The 20,261-nt window shown below is 39.1% G+C and overlaps 1 protein-coding gene across 1 annotated transcript in view; it reads right to left on the reverse strand.

Moving 5' to 3' along the window:
* LOC128354022 (neural cell adhesion molecule 2-like) overlaps positions 1 to 20,261 on the reverse strand; it is a 266,523-nt gene that overhangs the window by 29,338 nt on the left and 216,924 nt on the right. The window contains exons 9-13 of the mRNA XM_053314269.1: positions 15,291 to 15,436; positions 7,076 to 7,226; positions 4,796 to 4,983; positions 3,998 to 4,094; positions 2,557 to 2,730 (exon numbers count right to left, since the gene is read on the reverse strand). Coding sequence (XP_053170244.1) covers positions 2,557 to 2,730; positions 3,998 to 4,094; positions 4,796 to 4,983; positions 7,076 to 7,226; positions 15,291 to 15,436 — 756 coding nt within the window. The remainder of the gene's footprint in view (positions 1 to 2,556; positions 2,731 to 3,997; positions 4,095 to 4,795; positions 4,984 to 7,075; positions 7,227 to 15,290; positions 15,437 to 20,261) is intronic.

Here is a 20,261-nt window from a genome sequence, read left to right on the forward strand (position 1 = left end):
ATTAAATACTTGAATGGTGCCTTAATAGTTGCTTTTGCAGTTCCTTAGTCCTATAACTGAAAACAAAGTCTTCAATTTGCAACCATGGCAGGGTTTACTTCCCAGGCTATAAGCAGACATTTCAATTTGGGCAAAAGCATTCGAATGAAACGAGTCCAGGCATCTTCATCCAGCTCAAGACGTCTGAAATGGCTTCTGTGCTTATTCGATGCCACGTACCATCTCGAAATTAAGCTCGCAATTTTAACATTTTATTGCTAATTTTGATTAAAGAAGGAAATTTAAACAAACAGGCTAGACATTCAATTTACAATCAATCAACACATCCTCATAATTAAATGACAGTATAGGAGTAAAATTTGGCTGGCAAAAAAATTACCCATAGTTACATTTATGTCATCTAGTGGCAGTGGTAAGAACGACAAGAGGATCTCCAGAACAACCCAATAGACCATTAAATACCTATACATAGATCTTAAAACTGAAGTTAAGGTCTGGTTAGGTTTAGGCACTTGGTTTGGGTTAGGGAAAAATCAAGGTTTGGGTTCAAATGGTCACTTCGGAAAAGTTACAACCTTTGTATAAATGTCCTAACTTGCAATATGAGGTATGATTGTCAAGGCTGGACAGGTAAGCTGTGTTCAATGTCCACTTTTTGCCATCTGGCATCCTCCACCCAACCCAGAAATCAAAAATCATATCGTCACCTTATATTGATACCACCTGAACCGCATCAGATCTATACTCTTGCTTTTTCCCAGATCTGTTCCTTGATCTTGCTCAATTGTGTCAAATTCTCTTCACTGTATATTTTTTACACACTGTATGCTGTTGAAGTGCTGTTTAGTATTCACCTCACAGCATATCCATATGGTAATTGAGTCTGAAATGAGGGGGTATTAGTGATAAGTCCTTCAGGTTTTTTGGACCTGCTCATCGTCCCACCATTTGTCCTCTGGCTTAAATTTTCCATTCATCCATCCTTCACCTCATGGTGTTCTTTCCACCAACAGGCTCAGAAATCAATTTGGAGTAAAGCATACGAAGAGAAGGAGTGCGATCTTTCAGCTCTGACGGGTTCTGGCACTATCCCACAAGTATGAGGTTGGGGCGTTTGAGCTCCGTCATGACCCAACAACATCTCAGGGTTGAGGCTTTAAAGGATCACATGACAGATAATGCGATGCGGCTTTGACCCATGGTTGATTGGTGTCAGATCGATAGGTGTGGAGTTAACAGAAATGCTGGTTAAAGCCAGATAGGGTGTTAATTTGGCTTTTTTTCCATTAAGTTATACATTTGAAACTGTGTGACAAAATCATTAATACATATAATTCTTATTGCTTTTGTGCAATTTGACACTGAGAGGTCAGAACACTTTATTACACTCTATATTACTTTGAATTAAGGTGACTAATAGGAAAACACTACAGGGCATGATGATTGAAGGTCATTTATCTTTAAAAGCATTTCTTTACTACCATGCAAAAATCATATTTGCACAAACTGTTCTTTGCAAGGAGATGTCATGTCCTCAAAGTAATGAACACAGGAAAAAAACCTCAATAAATGTATACAAAACAGTGAAGGCAAACATTTGACCTTTTTTTCCTTGACAAAACAAATTAAGCAATTAACCAATTATAAAAATAGTAGCAGATTAATTTTCTGTCAGTCAACTAATTGATTAATGAACTCTGTTGGTCTTTCTTCAACTTTTGCTGCAGGATTTCACACTCCAGAGTTTATTCCATTCACTCTTTTCCACACTAACACATATCAATAATCAGACTTTCATGTTTGTAATCCATTGCAATGACCATTAATTGAGGTTATTTGTTTATTTCTACTTAAATCATGCTGGAATGAAACTGTCAACTCAAGCAAGTTTCAAGAATCTGCCATTTGATATATGCAATTGAAAAATAATGGAAACCAATGGCTGCTTGCAAGGTTTTCATTCAATACATTTAAAACACACTGCAGCATGGCTTGAAAATACAGTCAGCAGTAATGTAAAGCATCTATGGTTTGTATGAAATGGTCTTCAGCAAATCCTTTAATCAATAGTTTTCTGTGTAACAATACTTCATGTTGAAGAGTCACTGACTTTTCCTCTGTCAGTGATGACAGGATAGGAACCTCAGAAGGTCTCTGGCACAGTTTACAGCAGCCCATAATAGACGTAATAATCTGAGTTTCTGCTTCAAAGCAGAACACTGAGTGGTCAAAGGGTAATTTAATACTTTAAACCACCACTCACATTTTAACTCTGTCCATGAAATGAGCGTATGATTGAACATGTGAATAGGTGAAAGCTTTTTTATCGATCTGACAGATTCTACCTCCCTAGGTCATGAAATGGAGACAGACATGTGTTCAAGTGGGCTTTTAGTCGTCTTCACAATAAGAACATGACCTGTACATAATGATGTTCACCTCTCCAGCTGCCTTAATGTTCCTTGTATTTTACAAAATGAGAGCATATTAAAGTAATTTTCAGTCAAGGATGTTTGAAATGAAGGAATAAATGAACTGAATATCAACACCACTCACTCTGTACACTGTGTGACTTGACGTCCCTCCAGTCCTGTGAGCCCACCTCCTTGTACTGAACCAGGTAGTAACTGATGGGCACGCCGCCATGAGAGTCGGGCTTCATGTATGTGACGGTGGCCAAGCGCTGCGAGACGGCTGACAGACGCACTGAGTATGGACTTGATGGTACATCTGGAAACACAAAATAATGGGAAGTCACATATATATCATACCTAAGCCTAACCCTGGGTGGATAGTTTGGCAACCATGTGCAAACTCCCTGTTTTTACAAATAAATATTTTATTGGTCAGATGTGTCTCCTATTGCACGTGAAGGCCTTTTTTAAAAATGGTGCAAACTGTTTATTCATGTCATATTCATTATATTCATGCATGTACACAGACAAAAGGATGGAGTTAGGTTACTTTGAGAAAGAAATTTCAGTCTACATACATGCATTTGCATTTACACAATAACAATAACGCTAATGTGTTTGTCCAAACCTGAGATGAAGGCACTTTAAATGGTGCAGACAGTACTCACTGTGCCTTCCTACTCATTAAATCACTGTCATAACTATAATCAAAGTAAAAGATAGACATTATTGCTATAATAACTCTGTACCTTGAAAGCAATTTAACGTAATTTATTTCATTTCAAGTAAAGATGGTACATCACCCAGCTGCATCGTTTGTTTGTCCTTGGACTTTTTTTAGTTGCACATTGACGTATTTGCTCTTTTTCCCCAGATACTTTAAAAGTGTCATATTCGCACCTTCACTGGTGGATGCATTTAAATCAAAACAGTTCACTTCATTACACATTTCTAGCATCTATTAGTCAACACAACAAACTACTACAGTTAGCTCTAGAGGCAGTGTTTTAGGAATGGGCTTTTGCAGCATCCATTTGTGACCATCCCTCTTCAGTGTTCCCATTACTGACTCTGGAACTATGATTGTGTGTGTGTCTGTGTGTGTGTGTCTTTTGTGCAGGATTACAAGTGTCAGAACAACTTCCAAAACCCATTGTTTCCTGGGAGACTACATATTAGGTCAGCTTTTTTGCTCACTACTTTTCTCTCCAGAGCAATTCAATCTGCACTAAAGATAATTGGAATGCACTATTGTGTATTAGCCTGTGCTACCGTAAATTTGGGGGTACTTCAGTAAATAGCGAGGGGTATGGTAAATCAGCCAGCACTTTTTGAGATTAGGATAGGCTGAATAGGGGTTGGGAGTTGTACTGGCATTTATCTTCCCGAGAATTGCAAATAGTGAAAGCTATTACCATCAGTGGAGAGGCAGAGGGTTACAAAGTACTTGAGCAGTTAGAGTAACTCTGATTCAAAAAGGTGCAGCATCCCTGACTCAGCACATTCTGGACTTGAAATTAAGTTACCCGTCTCATTAGCTCAGGTAAAGCGGCCTTACAATAGTATCAGCTCTGCACACTCACCTGCCTGTGCCAGAATGAACTCCTGGTATCGAACCCCAATATTGTTCCGGGCTGTGCAGTTGTAGCGTCCAAAGTCCCTGTCGGACATGGGAGTCACCTGGAACCAAAACAACAAGAATTGATGTTGAACTGTTTTCGATTTTATTTGTTCAGGTTTTGAGATATTGGTCTTGTGGTGCTCATAGAAATGAAAAAAAAAACACATTTAAGTTGTACAAATCCACATTTTTATATTAACAATGGATAAAGTGAATACATGTAATCTGAAATGATTATCTCCCATCTCTATTCCTCTTAGCTCCACACAGAGTTAGTGTCTTTTTTTTTATATCCCACAACTTTATTTGTGCTGACACATATTCTTTGGGCAAAGTGAGAATAATTGTTTTGTTTAAATTTAAGTGAACCAACCTCTAAATCACATCGCTGCAACTGTTTTCGTATTGATGAACTATAGTCAATTATTATTTTTTAATTAGTTGCTTAATGGTTTAGTCTATAAAATGTCAGAATGTAGTGAAAACAACCATTACACATCACCAGAGCCTAAAAACGATGCCTTCAAATAGTTTGTTTTTGTCGGAAAAACCAAAAGAGAAAACAAACAAAAAAGATTAAAGGAGCAGATCCTCAAATTTAAGAGCAGGATCTAGTCAATTCTTGGCTTTTTAACTTGATAGATAAAAATGATAAAAAGCTATCATATGTTGATGTTCTACTGATAAGCTAATAGATTCATGGCTGAAGCACTAATTTTGATGTAGTGGTAAGTAGTGTGATTTTAGTTAATATACCCACCTCCAGCACGGACTTGCCCTGTTCACTGTGTACTCGTGTGTTAGCAGTGCCCTCTGCAGAGATGGTTAAGCGCTCTCTCCTCCACAGCATGGTGGCAGGAGGGTTGGACATCACAATGCAGCTTATGTTCACAGGATTCCCCTCCCACGAATAATAGATGGTGTGGTTGGTCAGGAACTTTGGTATATCTGTCCGAAAGATAAAGATATTATCTGCCGCCTCATTTATCTTGTAAAACTGCTTTCTGTGCTAAAACAAGACCTCGATTGCTAAAAGAGTAATTACTGATGTTTCTTGAATTTGTGGCAGCCAATTAAACACTCAATACAAAGGTGGAGCTGCGCTGGATGATCAAAGACATAAAAATGACTTTCCGAGGCTTAACCCACAAATTCCTCAAAGGGAGTAGAAAAGCATTTCATTATTGTATCCCAAAATCCCTCTGCAATGTTAAAAAGGAAAAAAAACTTAAACTAAACTTAATTGAAGCCACCTCAAGCTGAGGATGGGGGGGGTCTCCATTACGATCATCTCCCCAAGAATAAAAATAAAGGATGCGAACAGAAGCTCATTTCCCTCCACTCCCCCTGCAAATAGGAAGGGCAGTAATGGACAATCGCAGTAGCGAGCTGTCGTGTGGATTTCTTTGGGCCCAGTCAGCCCAGCTCAGTTGGAGAGGCATTATGGTTGTTTTATGCTCGCTTGCAGGATTCCATTAAAGAGATTGATGCCTGGCTCTCTGTCACAGCCGAGGACGTGTTATCCCCCTGCAGCCTGCAGTGACTTAGTAAATGAGTTCATTAGTTCGGTGGCAACGGCTGGCTCAGCCCCGCCACACTCAGACACACAGCCTGTGTCTTTCTGCAGAGTGGGAGTCTAGTCAGCGGCGGAGCAAGTTGTCAGCTGTGGTTCCAGCGATACAGCTTTACATGACTGATGCTATAATGACTGCTGATTGGAGAGAGGGTGCATGCATGTGGGATGTTTTTTGTTTTAACATGAGGATGCTGGGTGAAAAAAAATGGTAATTTCTCAAAAACTATGCAAAACTGGTTTTGAAGAGATTCCAAAAAAGCAAAAGTCACCCCAGCCAGGGGAGGAGAAAATTGGTTTCCACGTGACAACAGAAATACAGTATATTCATTTTTTCCCTGTGCTGTCTCTCAGAATATATTTGTTTGTCTGCCCTCTTTCTTTGTTGTTCCTCCAAACTTCAAGGTGGAAATGCTGCAACCCAAAAAAAAAAGAAAAAAAAGAAGTGCTTTCCAATGGTTTCATTCAAGCAGGCTTTCATAATGAACCTAATCATTCTGAGGCCAAAATGGAGATCTTTGCTTCAGAGCTCATTAGGCAGGGGATAGCCCGCCCCAAATAACCCCAAACAACCAGCCCTGAGGAATGGGTGTGCTCATTGGGAAGTAGGGGAGCTGTCAGCAGGGGAATACGAAAAGGCAATGCATGAAATCCTCTTACTAATTAAAGGGATAGTTTGCCTTTTTTATGGAAGAGAATTTGTATGAAATACTTCCCCATGGTCAGTGTATTACCAACATTAGACGGTGGTCTGCACACCACCAGTTTGGAGGAGCAGGCAGAAGTGTTGGCACATAAGCTAAGCAATGTACTGCTGAGGATGGGAGGCAGAGGCAAAACATATTTTAGCCTCCTATAAAAAGGCCCACCTAGTTGAATTTTATGCTAAATGTAGAACATTTTCACATATGTTTTGCTGCTGGCCCTCTCCACAGCAGTACATTGCCTATCTTACGTACTGGTACTTTTGCTTTTCCAGACTAAGGGATGGGTGGTGCTGACTGCTATCTATTGCAGGTAATACACTGACTATGGATAAGTACCTCATACAGGCCTGTTTCAAAGAATGCGAACTATCCCTTTAACCCTTCTGGAGGCTGTGTATGTGGTGAAGTCGGTGCAGCAGGAAAAAAAAACAACAGTGTTAAAGGAATCATCAGAATCAAGCACAATGGGACTTTATAACTCTATATGTGACTGCAATGAGTTCATGTCCCTATATTTCCAGTTTGGCTGCTTTAACGTGGGTACATGCGGAGTATTCTGTTGTGTTTGGAGTGGGTGAGGTTTTGGAGAGGTGGGTTTGTTAAATATCTGTTAATACAAGCACCTACAGCCACACAGGTGTTTTCACTTACACTGCCTGATTAGCCTTATGTACAGTGACAGTGTTGTCAGTTTAATTATCAGGAATAACTGAAATCACCTGTGTGGGTGGCGCACTGATCAGATGATAAACATAATTACACTCAATGTCCAGGAACATGCTCTTCTGATGGCCTCCGATCCTGCTGAGCGCCTCGCAGTCGAAGCGGCCCAAATCCGACAGCTTCACCCCGCTGATCGTCAACACCGACTTTCCGTGACGACCACGAACTTCAAAACGCCCGTCCTGGCTCTGAGGGCACAATCAAAAAAATGTGAATTAGCATACGTTTTTTTTTAAGATTGTCAGATATTTTAACTTATTTGAATTCTAACTACTCTATTAGGATTCCACACCTATGCTTACTATTGTGTTAAGCCAGAGAAGTGATGAGGTGATTCCCATGTGAAAAAGAGGATTCCAAACCAATATCTTGCACAATAATCCAGAAAAGATAAGACTGACAAGGTCGCCAAGTAATTTGCAGAAACTTGCTTGTCCAACTTTGTCCTCATGACTAAATGACAGCCCCTTGATCCATTTTGACCCCCCTTGCAGGCAACCGTCACTTGTCACCCAGAGTCAGGGTTAATGCAATAAACTGTCGATTTATTACAAGGTCATTACATCTGTATGAAGACAGATGGTATCAATTTGAAACAACGGGTCAATTACAGCAGATGAGGCTATCATTCCTGTAATCGACATTCACTCGTAATGAGAAAAAACAGCCCAGGAGCATCCTTGTTGCAGACATGATACGGCCGTAGCCTCCAGACTGTTACCTAACAGATAACCTCCATCACCCCGAGAAACTACTTTTTGGCCGTATTGCCCATGGACTCAGAGTTGATGAATATGAGAGGTGTGTGACTGCAGCAGTGTTTTCTTTCTTCTTTTCTTTTTTGTCCAGGAAGATTTGAAGGTCAGATAATTTAAAAACAATGTCCCTCGCTACCTTTTATCTTAAAACACTCTTTTTCTCCATGTTTAATAGCCAAGGGACATTTTTCCTAACCTCTGCAAAGCAAAAAGTCCTGTATCGGTCTTGTTTCAGCAGATCAGATGATGATTATAACCCAGCGTACAAAAGCTTTTGTTTGCTTCACTGTGTCTACTGTACTTAATACAAATGTGTAATGAACAAGCTGACATTCTCTCTTCACAGACAAGACACCGCCATGAATAGGAAACACAGTTTTAGCTGAGTTCTTCTTATTATTCATAGAGTTTGAGAGTGCTGTGGGGTATTTCCAATGAAAGCACCCAATGTGGCATAGATTAGGGTGGCACTCTATCCAGGGCTCTTGAGGCCTTCGTGAACAAAAAGACATGGCCATCAAAAACAGCTGTAACTTATCATTGCTAAGTAAATAGAGTGGCTTGTATAATCTGAGAAGTTTCTGCACTTGGCTACTCGCTGCAAGCATATGTCTCATTTTTAGAAGACAATCAGGATATAATTTGACGCATGCATACATCCATGCAGAGGTGCTGCTTAGTTTGCTTTTCTCACATTGATGCCTTCTGATTAGTCAAGTAAGTCAACTAATTTAAGAATAACAATAAGAATAAGAAATACTACACAACAAAAGAATCAAATAAGATAAATAGTTGAATAGTAAAATATAAAATGTTATTATTACACAAACATGTTATTTAGCTCAAGGCCTGAGGGTTAATGTAGGATTGCACGCAAATTAGTGTTGTGCGTTTGCTCCTAATAAAGAAATTAAAACTCAAAAAAAAAGGAAAAAAAGAAAGATAAATGTGGCTCCCGGTAAAGCTCTTTAGCAAAGAGATACCCTACAATCCTGTGGGAGGTATCTGCAGTTTAGAGTTGTGATCAAGAAGATTATTGTTTGTGTTTTTTGTGGCGGCATTGTTTTCATCGTTTCTGTGGTCATTCTACACTGCAATTCCCAGAGATTACTTACTACAAGACAATCAAACTGTGTATCCTGTACTGTGATAGCTTGTCTGTGGGAAGAGTGTTTAGACCCTGTAAGTGTTCAGTCATGGATGTTATCTCTGTTCATGCTGCCGTAGCTAACCAGCTATTATTCACTCTATACTGCATATACTGTGTAAGGCCTATGACCATGAATGAACTCAGGTCCCACAAATGAATCCATACATTGTATATCTTAAACTACACTGTTACCAGATATCTGATAACTGAGGATGGCCAATTGACCTTACTTTATCTTTGGTCACTGTGGCGTGTGAGTCATGACATCATCAGATCAACATTATCAGGGTCACCTCTCTTTCTGGTCTCTTCACATGGCAGGCAAAGAACTTGCATTAATAAAAAGTGAACACTAATTGTTTGTTCCATTGAAACATCAACATTCAGCAGCAGAGCTACACCTCCACCATTTTTGACTTAAGACAACGACCATATTAATGATGCCAGCCACATTCCGCCTGCAAAACCTTCATTCAGAATTTAAGTTATTAAATTAAAGCGACTCTTACCTTTCTTGCATTTCACTGAGCACTTTGAAAAAACTTGAACAGCAATAACTCCTCCTCCCCCCTATGTCCCACCCCCACACTCCCCCTCCACGAACGCGCACTACAATAGTTTTCTGGTATAGTTTTCTTTTTCCCCCGTGGGAGCGGCCGGAGGTGGAGGCCTTGGCCCACTTTTGTCGGTCATTGTCAGTCGCTACAGTCTATTTACGGCTATCTCCGTGGATCATGGATGTATTATAATGCCGTGGATCCACAACAGGCAGGTCGCTTGTCAGACCAAATGATATGATTGGTCAGACTTTTCACTGAATATTATTAGAATGGAATAATGATGAGTTTCTATGCCTGGTGGATCTCTAACATTTTAGAGTGCCATTACCTTATTAATAGCATTTTAACCTAAAAAAAAATATTGTAAAAATGTTACAAAAGTAAGGGTAGCTCTAAATTCCAATTTGTAATTTCTGATTTAAAACATAAAAACATACCTTTTTACTTTTTACTAGAGGAGCAAAAACTGAGGAATGGTCATAAACCGAAGCTAGAAAAATCCAGCACTCTCGAGATTTTGAGAAAGCAGACAATCTCACATTTTTTCATGTCAAGGACTCCAAAATAGATGCACAATAGACCACAGCCTCGTATTTGAGAGGATTTTGTCTGAAAGAATCCCCCCTGAGAAGATACAGTTCCTGGAAGTGGGTGTCATAAAAGTGAAATGAATCTTTTTGTCCTTTTGCTGGGAACCACCTGCAGCCTTCTCAAGGACTCTCGTTTCCCAGTTTGGGAACCACTCTTCCGAAAAACTCAATAATCACATTACAAAGTGGATAAAATTAGGGATATCACAGGAATCAACACATAGATCCCATAGATACCAAATCAATAATAGTATTTATAAAAAAAAATGACACTAATAGCAGTATTTAAATTTAAAAGTGTGTTTGTTTAAATGCGTAAATACTTAAAGTTTGAATCAAACTTGAAAGATTATGAATCAAAATCAGAGCACATAATCACATATTTATTTGTTATAGCATCACATTTCATACAGTTGGTGTAGTTTTAATGACTATTTATTGCGCTGCAGTTTTCTGCTTGAAGGCTATAGACCAATATTTAATTTGTAACTCTTATTGTAATGCAGTCTGTGTGCTTAAATAATGAAACAGACAAAGTTACTGTTCAATTTTTAATGTTGAAGTTTTTAAATAAATGAGCGTGCCCTGAATGGAATTTCTGGTTTTATATTAAATGGTATTAATTAAATCAGGTATTTAGAATAGATGAATTTAAGTGGTAATTCATGTAAGGTGACATCATACACATATATGCTGTACTTGTTAACCTTTGGACAGAAAATATCATCTGATATTGAGCTGTAGATTTAATCTCTACTGTCTACACTATAGTGCACTTGAACTTGGAATAACTATGTCTGCATTTGTGTGTTTGAGCAGAGTGGTCATGTGTGGCCATTTGCATGTATGTTTGTATATGTCTGTACTTATATTTGCCTATTTACATTTGTGTGAGTGTGTTGGTCTGCACACATCTTCCATACATTTCCCCGGTACATCAATGCCCATCCAGCCTCTTCTAATGCCCTCCTGCTTCTGCTTATACTCATTATGTGTCTAAGCCTCATAAGCCTCAGCCTTGAAGCCCGTTCGTCTGAATCACACTCCCTTTATGTTGTCGCTCATAGACGGCTTCAATATTATCCTGTTTAGAATGGCTTATCTGTACTCTTATCATAGCAATACTATCAGCCAATGAGGTGAAGCGGCTTTTAAAGGCTCGGTTCTGGTCTCTTTGAGCTGCCACTGCACACTTTGCTTGTTTGCTTCGCCAGCTGAGGTCAATGGGATTGGGTGAGTGTGTGTTGAATAGGAATGCTGAATATGGGGGGAAGAGAGAGGAGGGGTGGAGGAGGAGAAGAAAGGGAGGAAATCTTCCAGGAGGGAGCTTCTGAGTCAGGAAATTACTTGCTAACGCCACCTCCTCCACCTCACCCCACACCCCACTCTCCACCAACTGACAGGGTCTGTGTCTAGAGGCGAACTCAGCCCCTAAAGCACAGCCTGTTTGATATGCAGCTCAGTCGAACGTCAAGGCAAGCGGCCAGACATGAACACAAAAGCATGCACACTCATGGACACACACACATACAGGTACATGCATGTTTCTGCAACCGCATGATCAAGCACACATGTACTGTACACACGTGAGCGGTATCCAACATGAGAACACACACATAAAAGGCAAAGAAATGTGGAAGTTGAGGGAATAGAGGAAGTGGGGGAGATAGAGGAGATTAAAGGACGAGCAGGTAGTAGAAATAGAAAAAAAAAGGGAAAAGGGAAATGTATGAAATCCTGTCCCTATCCCATCTGTGAGGCCTCAGAGAGCCTTTACAGTGAACATACAAAGCTACATCTCAAATACAATCTCTCAAATGGGATTCTGGAGCTTGTTCCTGTGTTATTTCAGTCCAAATGTTGGAGAATTTTCAGATATTAAAAATGTCAGCTGTAAATGTCAGCGAGGCTTGAAACACATCGTAGTCTAATTCTGGCAGGCACTGCTCATTCCAACAGTGTGGTGTGGCGTGGGGTCTTCATATTTGCATGACTCGTATGATTACTGTATCACCTCATCCATGTGACAACAACAAAATGACATTTAATAATGGCTTTCTGCTTCCAGAATATGGAGGCCAACGAAGGCGGTTGCACAGGAAGCCAAAGCCAAACCATGGCAAAACAATGCAACATTACCATTATCTATTTTTGATTCTATTTTTTCATTTTTCATGCTGCTTTTGTGGCCAGGTATCAATTGGAAAAAACAACAATAGTCTCAGTGTGGGTGTGGATCTGCTTTTTTTTAAGGTTTAATTGCAAAAATTACCGTTAACTAAAGCTTTAAATCAAGACGTGTGAATAAATGGAGAAAAAGTTTAGAAGTTGTTCAAAAGTTTAAGTCTATTGAAACACACAAGGGTTGTCAATTTTTTAAACCGCCTTTAAAGCAAAAGTACTAACTTTTAATGATATTAGCTTTGCAGCCTTGGATGTTCTGCATGAATAGAACAGAGGGCACAATAGAGTTTGCAAACCTTGCCCATTCATGAAAAAAATGCCAGAGGAGTGACACAATACCCGACTAAAATGCTACCTCGGTTCATATTTTAATTTTATTAACTGTATCTCATTATTTTCTCTTACTGAGGGTCGCTGTGTTAGTTGACAAAGAATGAGAAGAATGGAAGCAACATAATGCTGTGAGTAAAACTAAGCCCTTCGAAGCTTAATGTCTCAACAAGAGAGGAGTGTGTGCCGAGTGGATATGCAGATTGGAGAGCAAATTGAGAGAGGAACATCCTGCCTTAAACCCAAATGACTACAGCCATCCATCATGCCTCGTGCTGCACAAGCCGTGTTTGTCTTTGCGTATGTTTAGGTGTGTTGGTTTGCACTACGCATTTCCATAATTGCATTTGCTGTGGGAAGAGAAGCACTTACTCTCATTTTCGGCTGTGATTTATCAACCCGAGCGATTCGAGCCAATGCACACATTCATTTATCTCTGCTGTGACCTTTTTCCCAAGCAAAAGAACGGCTGCCATCTTTATGTTTTTTTTAAAAACTGCTTTTGTGGAAGCTTCAGCCCCCTGCCAGGGAAGCAGTGATGGAAGTACACATGCTTTTGACATTGATGGCAGCTTGTTTAAGAATAATTACTTTTCCAACAAAATGCGGCTGCAGTTCAATGTCTGATTTGTGAGGTTGTTCTTATGGACAAAGTCAATAATGGATGCTGAGAGAAAAACACACAACAGAGACTTAGTGCCTTTTCAATTTCTTAAGTTGAATTACGTAAAATGTTGCCAAGTCAGATAGTTGTACAAACCAAAGCAAAGTAAATTTAACATATTAATGTTTGCCCTGAAAACTTCAAGGTTCTAGTTGCTTCTTTGTGCTGAAAGCTAATCAGAATAAATGTGTGTGCTGATTTCCCAAGAGATAATAATCTCAACAAAGTCGGGAGATTTAAAAACTCACTGTAAACAGCATGGATAAAGGTGAAAGCATCTACTGCTTGATTTGATTATCTGAGTCTTTCATGCTTCTGTTATAGTACTGAGAAACAAATACATACTGTGTTGTCTAGATAAGGGCTCCATCATCAACCACTGAGCATAAATAGTATCAGCATCTGCATTTAGACAAGGTCTGACCAGCACTTAGTAATAAGTGACTCTAACTGTATATTTTCATGGATGGCAAATGGGAATGATTATGTCAATTTATACATACAGTACAAGTAATTACCCTGTACTGAAACAGACACAAACAAAGTCAACTTTTCTCAATATATATATATCAAAGTATATGTTATTGCTCAGCATAAAGATAAAAAACATTTTACCTGCACTGTTTTTCTTACATTTAAACATTTTATGCCATAGCTCCAGTTAAAAACCACATTATTCCCTCTTAGATGATTTTAGGACAACTTTGGTTTTATTATAACCGTTCAAAACCTCATTAATGAAACCTAATAGCAACTTGTCTAAAAAACAGGGGTGCATTTCAGGGTCTATTTAGAGTTAACATTTGGCAAATACAAGCTTTTCACTCGTGTCATATTCAGAGAACAAAAACAAATATAATATGCAGGTTTGAAAGTGTAGATGGATGTAGTTTATATACTTATATATATATATATATATATATATATATATATATATATATATATATATATATATATATATATAATGCAGGGGGATTGGAGAAAACATTACAAACCCTGCAATAAATACTGTAAGAGTGTTGTGGAAGTTCTCTCACCCATTTCTCTCTAAAACAAACATTTTGGCTTCATTCATCTCACCTTTCCTCTGTTTGGGTTGATGGTGGTAGGCATTGTCCCAAGATGGAGTCAAACTCATATGCTCAGCTGTCAAAAAGGTTGCAAACCACTAAAGTACAATTCCTCCGAAAAGTTTACTTTTTGGTAGAAAGGTGCAATCTGAACTCTATGATCCTGTTTGCAGCTGTAGATTGTATCATGGTTACACTTTGTTGCATTATTATAGGTGTTGAATATTTTTCCAATTTGAAATGAAAATGTAATTCAAAGGAAATGCCATATACACATATAGATTTTCTTGTATACTATTTAAAGGGGACATATCACACTTTTTGTGATTGTATGTCATGTATTTACTGTTATAATATCAGATGTTAACATGAGGTGCATGCATGTAAGTTACCTTTACTTCCTAATCAAGCTTATGTCAGATTGTTCGCACATGGGTTAGGGTTAGGGTTTATCCACCTTTTTTGCTATGGCTGTTCATGTCGTCCACTTGCATATTTCAGGTTGCATTCAGGCTTGAACACGGATGTATTTGAGAACTTCTATGATGAGCAAAGAATGAGTAATAAAACATCTGACTACTACTGTTTTTGGTGAAAGTCTGCTAAATGGCTTAAAGAGACATGAGCTAAAACAGCCTATTTCAGGCAGAGGCTGAACTAAGGGGCTGCATAAAGAGCCAGTATAAAGTGAATAAAGAGATTTTTTTTAACTGTAAATCATGCAAAGATATTCCAGTAGAGCCCCAGAATATAAATATAGACTTGAAAATATGTGTGATATGCCCGCTTTAACATAAAGTGGATGTAGTACTGGTGAATTTCTTCTTCTTTTTAATGCTCTGTGCTTTTTAAGTAGTTTTCCCCATGTGTCATATAGCCCTCTATCCAGTACTGTATGATGCTGCACACATAAACAAAGCCAGATGGACTTTCTGGCAGTTTCTACCTTGTCTCCGTCCACGAAGGTCTGACCGTTGCTGGCTCTCCTCCAGGAAATGTCTGGCAGAGGCTCGCCCTCAGCCACACAGGAGATCATGGCGGCGCTGCCCTCCACCGCTGTCACGTTCTTCAGCTGGGTGATATGGGGCTGGACTGGAGGCCATAGAGGACAGCGGGGGGAAAAGGGGACATGAATAAGAGACAAAAAATTAGATGAGTGCAGAAGAATAGATTGAGAGGCAGGGGGAATCGGTGTGATAGAGGAGGAGGGGGCGAGGGGAGTGAGTGAGTAAAAAGGAGCACAGGAGAGAAACTGTCAAAGATCTAACTCATAAGGGAGGAGAGATGAAGGCTATACCACGGGGTTTAAACACAGAGCTGATGCATGACTTTGGTACTGACAGTCTGGGCCAAGATCATTTATATACTGCTGTCGTACTCTCCGGTTTTCGCATCGCGGGGAAAGCATGCCCTCTGGCCTATTTCGCGTAGATCCTTTGGCCTAGATAACAACACAAAAACGGACTTTGCTCGAGTTTAAAAGCTGACAACATATCAAAATCCGCCTCTCTTTCCGTGTGTGTTCCACCCTTTTTGTTTTAAATAAATATAGATTTTTGTTTGGACGGATGCCTCTCCAGCACCGTGTGATTTGCTTTTGACGCTGAGCGAACACCGGGATAAGTGCTGAAAAGCATGCCATTGGGGGCTGCTCCCTGCTCGCTTCTTCCTGATAAGGCGCTCTAAGCAAGCTCTGGAACACCATGCATGTCAAGGGCACAGAGCATGTCACATGAATCATGGATTGCTCCCCCTCCCCTTCCACCATACACCGCACTTAAGTCCTTAACAGGGTACTTGCAAAGTAGCATGGCATTAAATCCAAACGGAGAGGGGAAGTGAATGGAAAAATAGTGACTACTCCGCTGAAGGCTTTTAACACCGCCCCAGGAGTGGGGGGCGTTGGGGGTGAGTGGGCTGGGAAGTGTTTTTGCAATTTCACTTGGCTTCTACCTCAGGGTGGAGAAGCCATCTCAAGGGATTTTGGGAGCTTGTCAAAACATGAGGACACACAAACATACACACAGGCACACACAAACACACACATACACACGTTTGTATACCTGCGAGGGCCTTTGGTGAATAGATCAATGTTCTGGGAATAGAAAGAACTTCACTGCATGACTATAAACCAAGCTGGGTTATAGTTGACCCAAACTAACTCTATATTTCACAATTTGGCCAATCATTTTCAGATATGATAACACTGAACTCTCTTAATCAGATTCAGGTGGGTTTAAACTCTAAACACCATCATTTGAGATTGTGGTGCGTTGGAACTAAGCAGAAACTCAATTACTGAGATCAACATCACTACGATGAAGTCCAATGGAGTTAAAACGAGTGGTCCTAGATCGATGAACCACGCCCAAAATCTAGTCGGTTAATTTACTTTTTGCAGCAAATTCTAACACGCTTAGAGTTTGCTCTGCTCTTTGAAGGACCGTCAAATAATCTGAGCAGCCATCAGGACTTTGAAGGGTAAACTAATCCCTCCTTAACCCACATATGAACACTAGAGCTTTGTAAAGTCACCAATAAAGCTTAGAGCAAAAGGTGAAGTGCAACAAAAGAAGTAAACTAACTGTTTGAGGGAATTAGCGGAGTAGTCGGTGAGAAGTGTCAGGTCATAAAGCCACTGTATGAAAGTGTGTGTGTGTGTGTGTTATCTAGCTGCTGATGCTAAAGACTGAGCTAACCAATGCCGGTGTAACTTCATTGCATTAATCCCTCATTGCACAGAAAACATTTAAGCACAACTGTATTCATTTTCTCTTCCAAATAAGCAAGTACAGTGTCATACCAGATAGAAATGATGGCCAAAACATGATAAAACTGTTTTTTTCCTTCAACATAGAACCAAAGGCTTTTTCAGCACTCACTCCAGAAGACAAAATTTACATATTAATGAGTTATTTGGTTTACAATTGAGTTCCAAAATCGTGTTTTCCTAAAACAAGCCAAGCAGATTTGCCAATAAGGAAAAGATAATGCCACTAATTTCTAAAACAAACTTACTTCCGAAAAAGAAAAAAGAAAAAACTAGGATCAATTATGTTTTTCTTGATAAGAGTGCAACAATCTGCCTGATTTTGTTTTGTGTCAAGACAGAAGGAAGCTCTAGTGGGAACAAGGAAGATTATCTCAACCCATTAGCATAAAAGTTTTTTTCTTGTTCTAAGAAAAAGGAGCTTTAAAGTACCAAAATGAGACTAAATGACTTGTTTGGATGATTTCTGCAGAGATGAAGATGTGAGGAGCACTTTAGATGATTGTTCACATCTATTAAACCTTTTGATGGGTTTTTGCATCAGACTTACACATGTATGGAGTCAGCAATACACACACAGATAGTACACGATACACAATTCACAGTCCTCACACCCATACACACACACACACACACATACAGATCAAACTGTTAATAGTACTGAGACCGGCGTGAACCAGTTCTTCATCACCACCTTATCTGCAGACGTTTTGCCCCAGATGCCCTTCATCATGCAAATATTAAATAGAAAAAACGTCTCTTTATCAAGCGCGGTGCAAAAACCACTCTGCAGGGAACATTATTAATAACACATTATCTAAAACATTTCAACTCTAAATGAGAATGAACTGAGAAGCATTTGTGTCTTGGAAAGATAAAAATCCTGAATTAATGTGACCTTCCAGGTTTTGAAGTATTTGGGAGTGTATTCTTTTCAGTTTGATTTGTAAATTTAAATGAGCTTCTGTATATTTCCTTGTATCCCAATACAATAGAGAAGCAAGTTTTTTTTTCTTTTTCTTTAAAAAAAACCCTTTTGCATGTGTTAATAACTATAATTACAACTATTACAATAATTGCAGGTATTATAATGATTAAAACTGTAAATGCTGTATTTAGTGTCTTCATAGTGTCAATCCTGACGTTGATATTAAAAAACACAACAGTGTGAAAAAGCCATTAATGTCATTTTTAGAACAAAAAGTGACAAACTGGTATAACTGATTGTTCTTTCAACACTGGAGACACAGTTTGGTCCATTTTGACTCATCGTTGGTTTATACAGCACTTAGGTTTCTTTGTTGCCATTTCTGCAGAAAATGGCTCAAACTACCCCAAATGCTGCTTTATATGTAGCTGGAGAATATTTTCATCCCCCCTCAATGGCAATATTTGACATTTTGTTATCCCTCTCCCTCTGACAGGTATCAGAACATCAAATGTGTGTATTTGTTGTTTTAGCTGTGCAAATGTCAGGCCAGATTCACTGCTGTCATCCCTGACGCCTCTTGTAACACTATAAACTTAGTGGGTTTAACTACAGATAATACACTATCAGACACTGTTTTATTATGTATTGTCAGCCTGTGATTTCTGGTTTAGTAATTTACTGTTCTGGTTATATTTTAAATCCTGAATAATGAATGTGGAGATATTATTTGTTTATAGGCAACAAAAAGTAAAATGTGCAAGACAAAAATGGTGTTGTTTTTCACAGAGTACTGACAACATACATCTGGAAGATGGAAACTGAGAGATGGGTATCTCTACCTTCTACAAGTTTAGAAAAAAGACCTCTCTCTTTTACCAAAACCTGACATTTACCCTGTACAGATGAAGAAAAAGCTCCTCCTATCAAACTGTCAACTCGTCGAGGTATTTGTCAAAACAACGAGAAAACACACAACTGAACAAAAACACATATCTACACTGTTTAATCCACATTGACTGTCTGACTACATTTACATACTGTATGTGTACAGACATATTTGGGTGTGTAAAATCTGCTAAGACAGCCTGTCGGTCATCATTTTTGGGCTGTGTGTGCACCTTTGCAGGAATTGGAAGAAATCATAATGCAAACCGTTACTACATATTGATGTGAATGTCACCAGTTTTGACGATATTTAGTCATGACCCAAAGTGTTTTGATCTGATGATAGTGGTAGATGAAAGCAAGAAATAATCATCATCAAGTTATTACAATTTATCCTGAGGAATGAATGTAGAAGTTTTCATGACAACACATCCCATGCTTGCTGAGATATGTCACTGAAAACCAAAAATGTCCTTTTCAGGTTGGTGCTAAAAAGTCGAAAAAAAGTCAGATGATCACCAAACTCAACAAGGTCCCTTTTGTGAGGATCATGGATATCTGTAGAAACTTTCATGGCAATACATCAAACCATTGTTGAGATATCTCTGTTTAGACCTATAGCATCACTAAAGAAATGTGGCTATTTCTAACAGTGTAAATGGTGGATTTTTTGCTTTAAAGTATTGAATGACCTGGAGCCTTAAAAGCAAGACAACTTGACATAATCCCTGACGGCTTGACAGTAGCTAGAAGCACCTTTAGCATTTACATCTCCAGAGCTGCTATGGCGATGCTCCATAGCAGCCAGTCAACACATCGCAATGATACGGGGCCCTGGACGTGAATGTCCTCAGGTGTATGAATGTGAAAGAGGAATGAATAGGTTTCAAGCTATAAATGGCCACAATAACCTGTTTGTGGCAACACATGGTCATGGGTCTAGAAAATGAATATCCAGCAGCTTGTGTACCTTTTAACAACTCAATCCCCATTCTCTGAAGTGAAATGAAAAATCACCTATTCAAGAAATACAAGAAACACACCTTCTTTTTCTCACATCTTTCATCTCATTTGGAGCTGAAACACTCATCATCTAGGCAAAGTCGATCACCTATAATCATGTAATCATACAAGGGAACATTTGTCGCATCTGGTGTCTTAAACATGAATGAGGAACAAATACACACCTTCACAAACACACCATCTGACTTAAATGCCCTCTCCTCCCGCCTGTGCTGTCAAGGGTAATAAAACTAACTTACAACTGAGTTTCCCCACTGCACAGTGAAAAGCTGAACTCCTCCCTCCCCCTTTAACTTCTTCATTTAAAT

The sequence above is a fragment of the Scomber japonicus genome, chromosome 24 (genome assembly GCF_027409825.1).
Source record: "Scomber japonicus isolate fScoJap1 chromosome 24, fScoJap1.pri, whole genome shotgun sequence".
Classification (NCBI taxonomy): domain Eukaryota; kingdom Metazoa; phylum Chordata; class Actinopteri; order Scombriformes; family Scombridae; genus Scomber; species Scomber japonicus.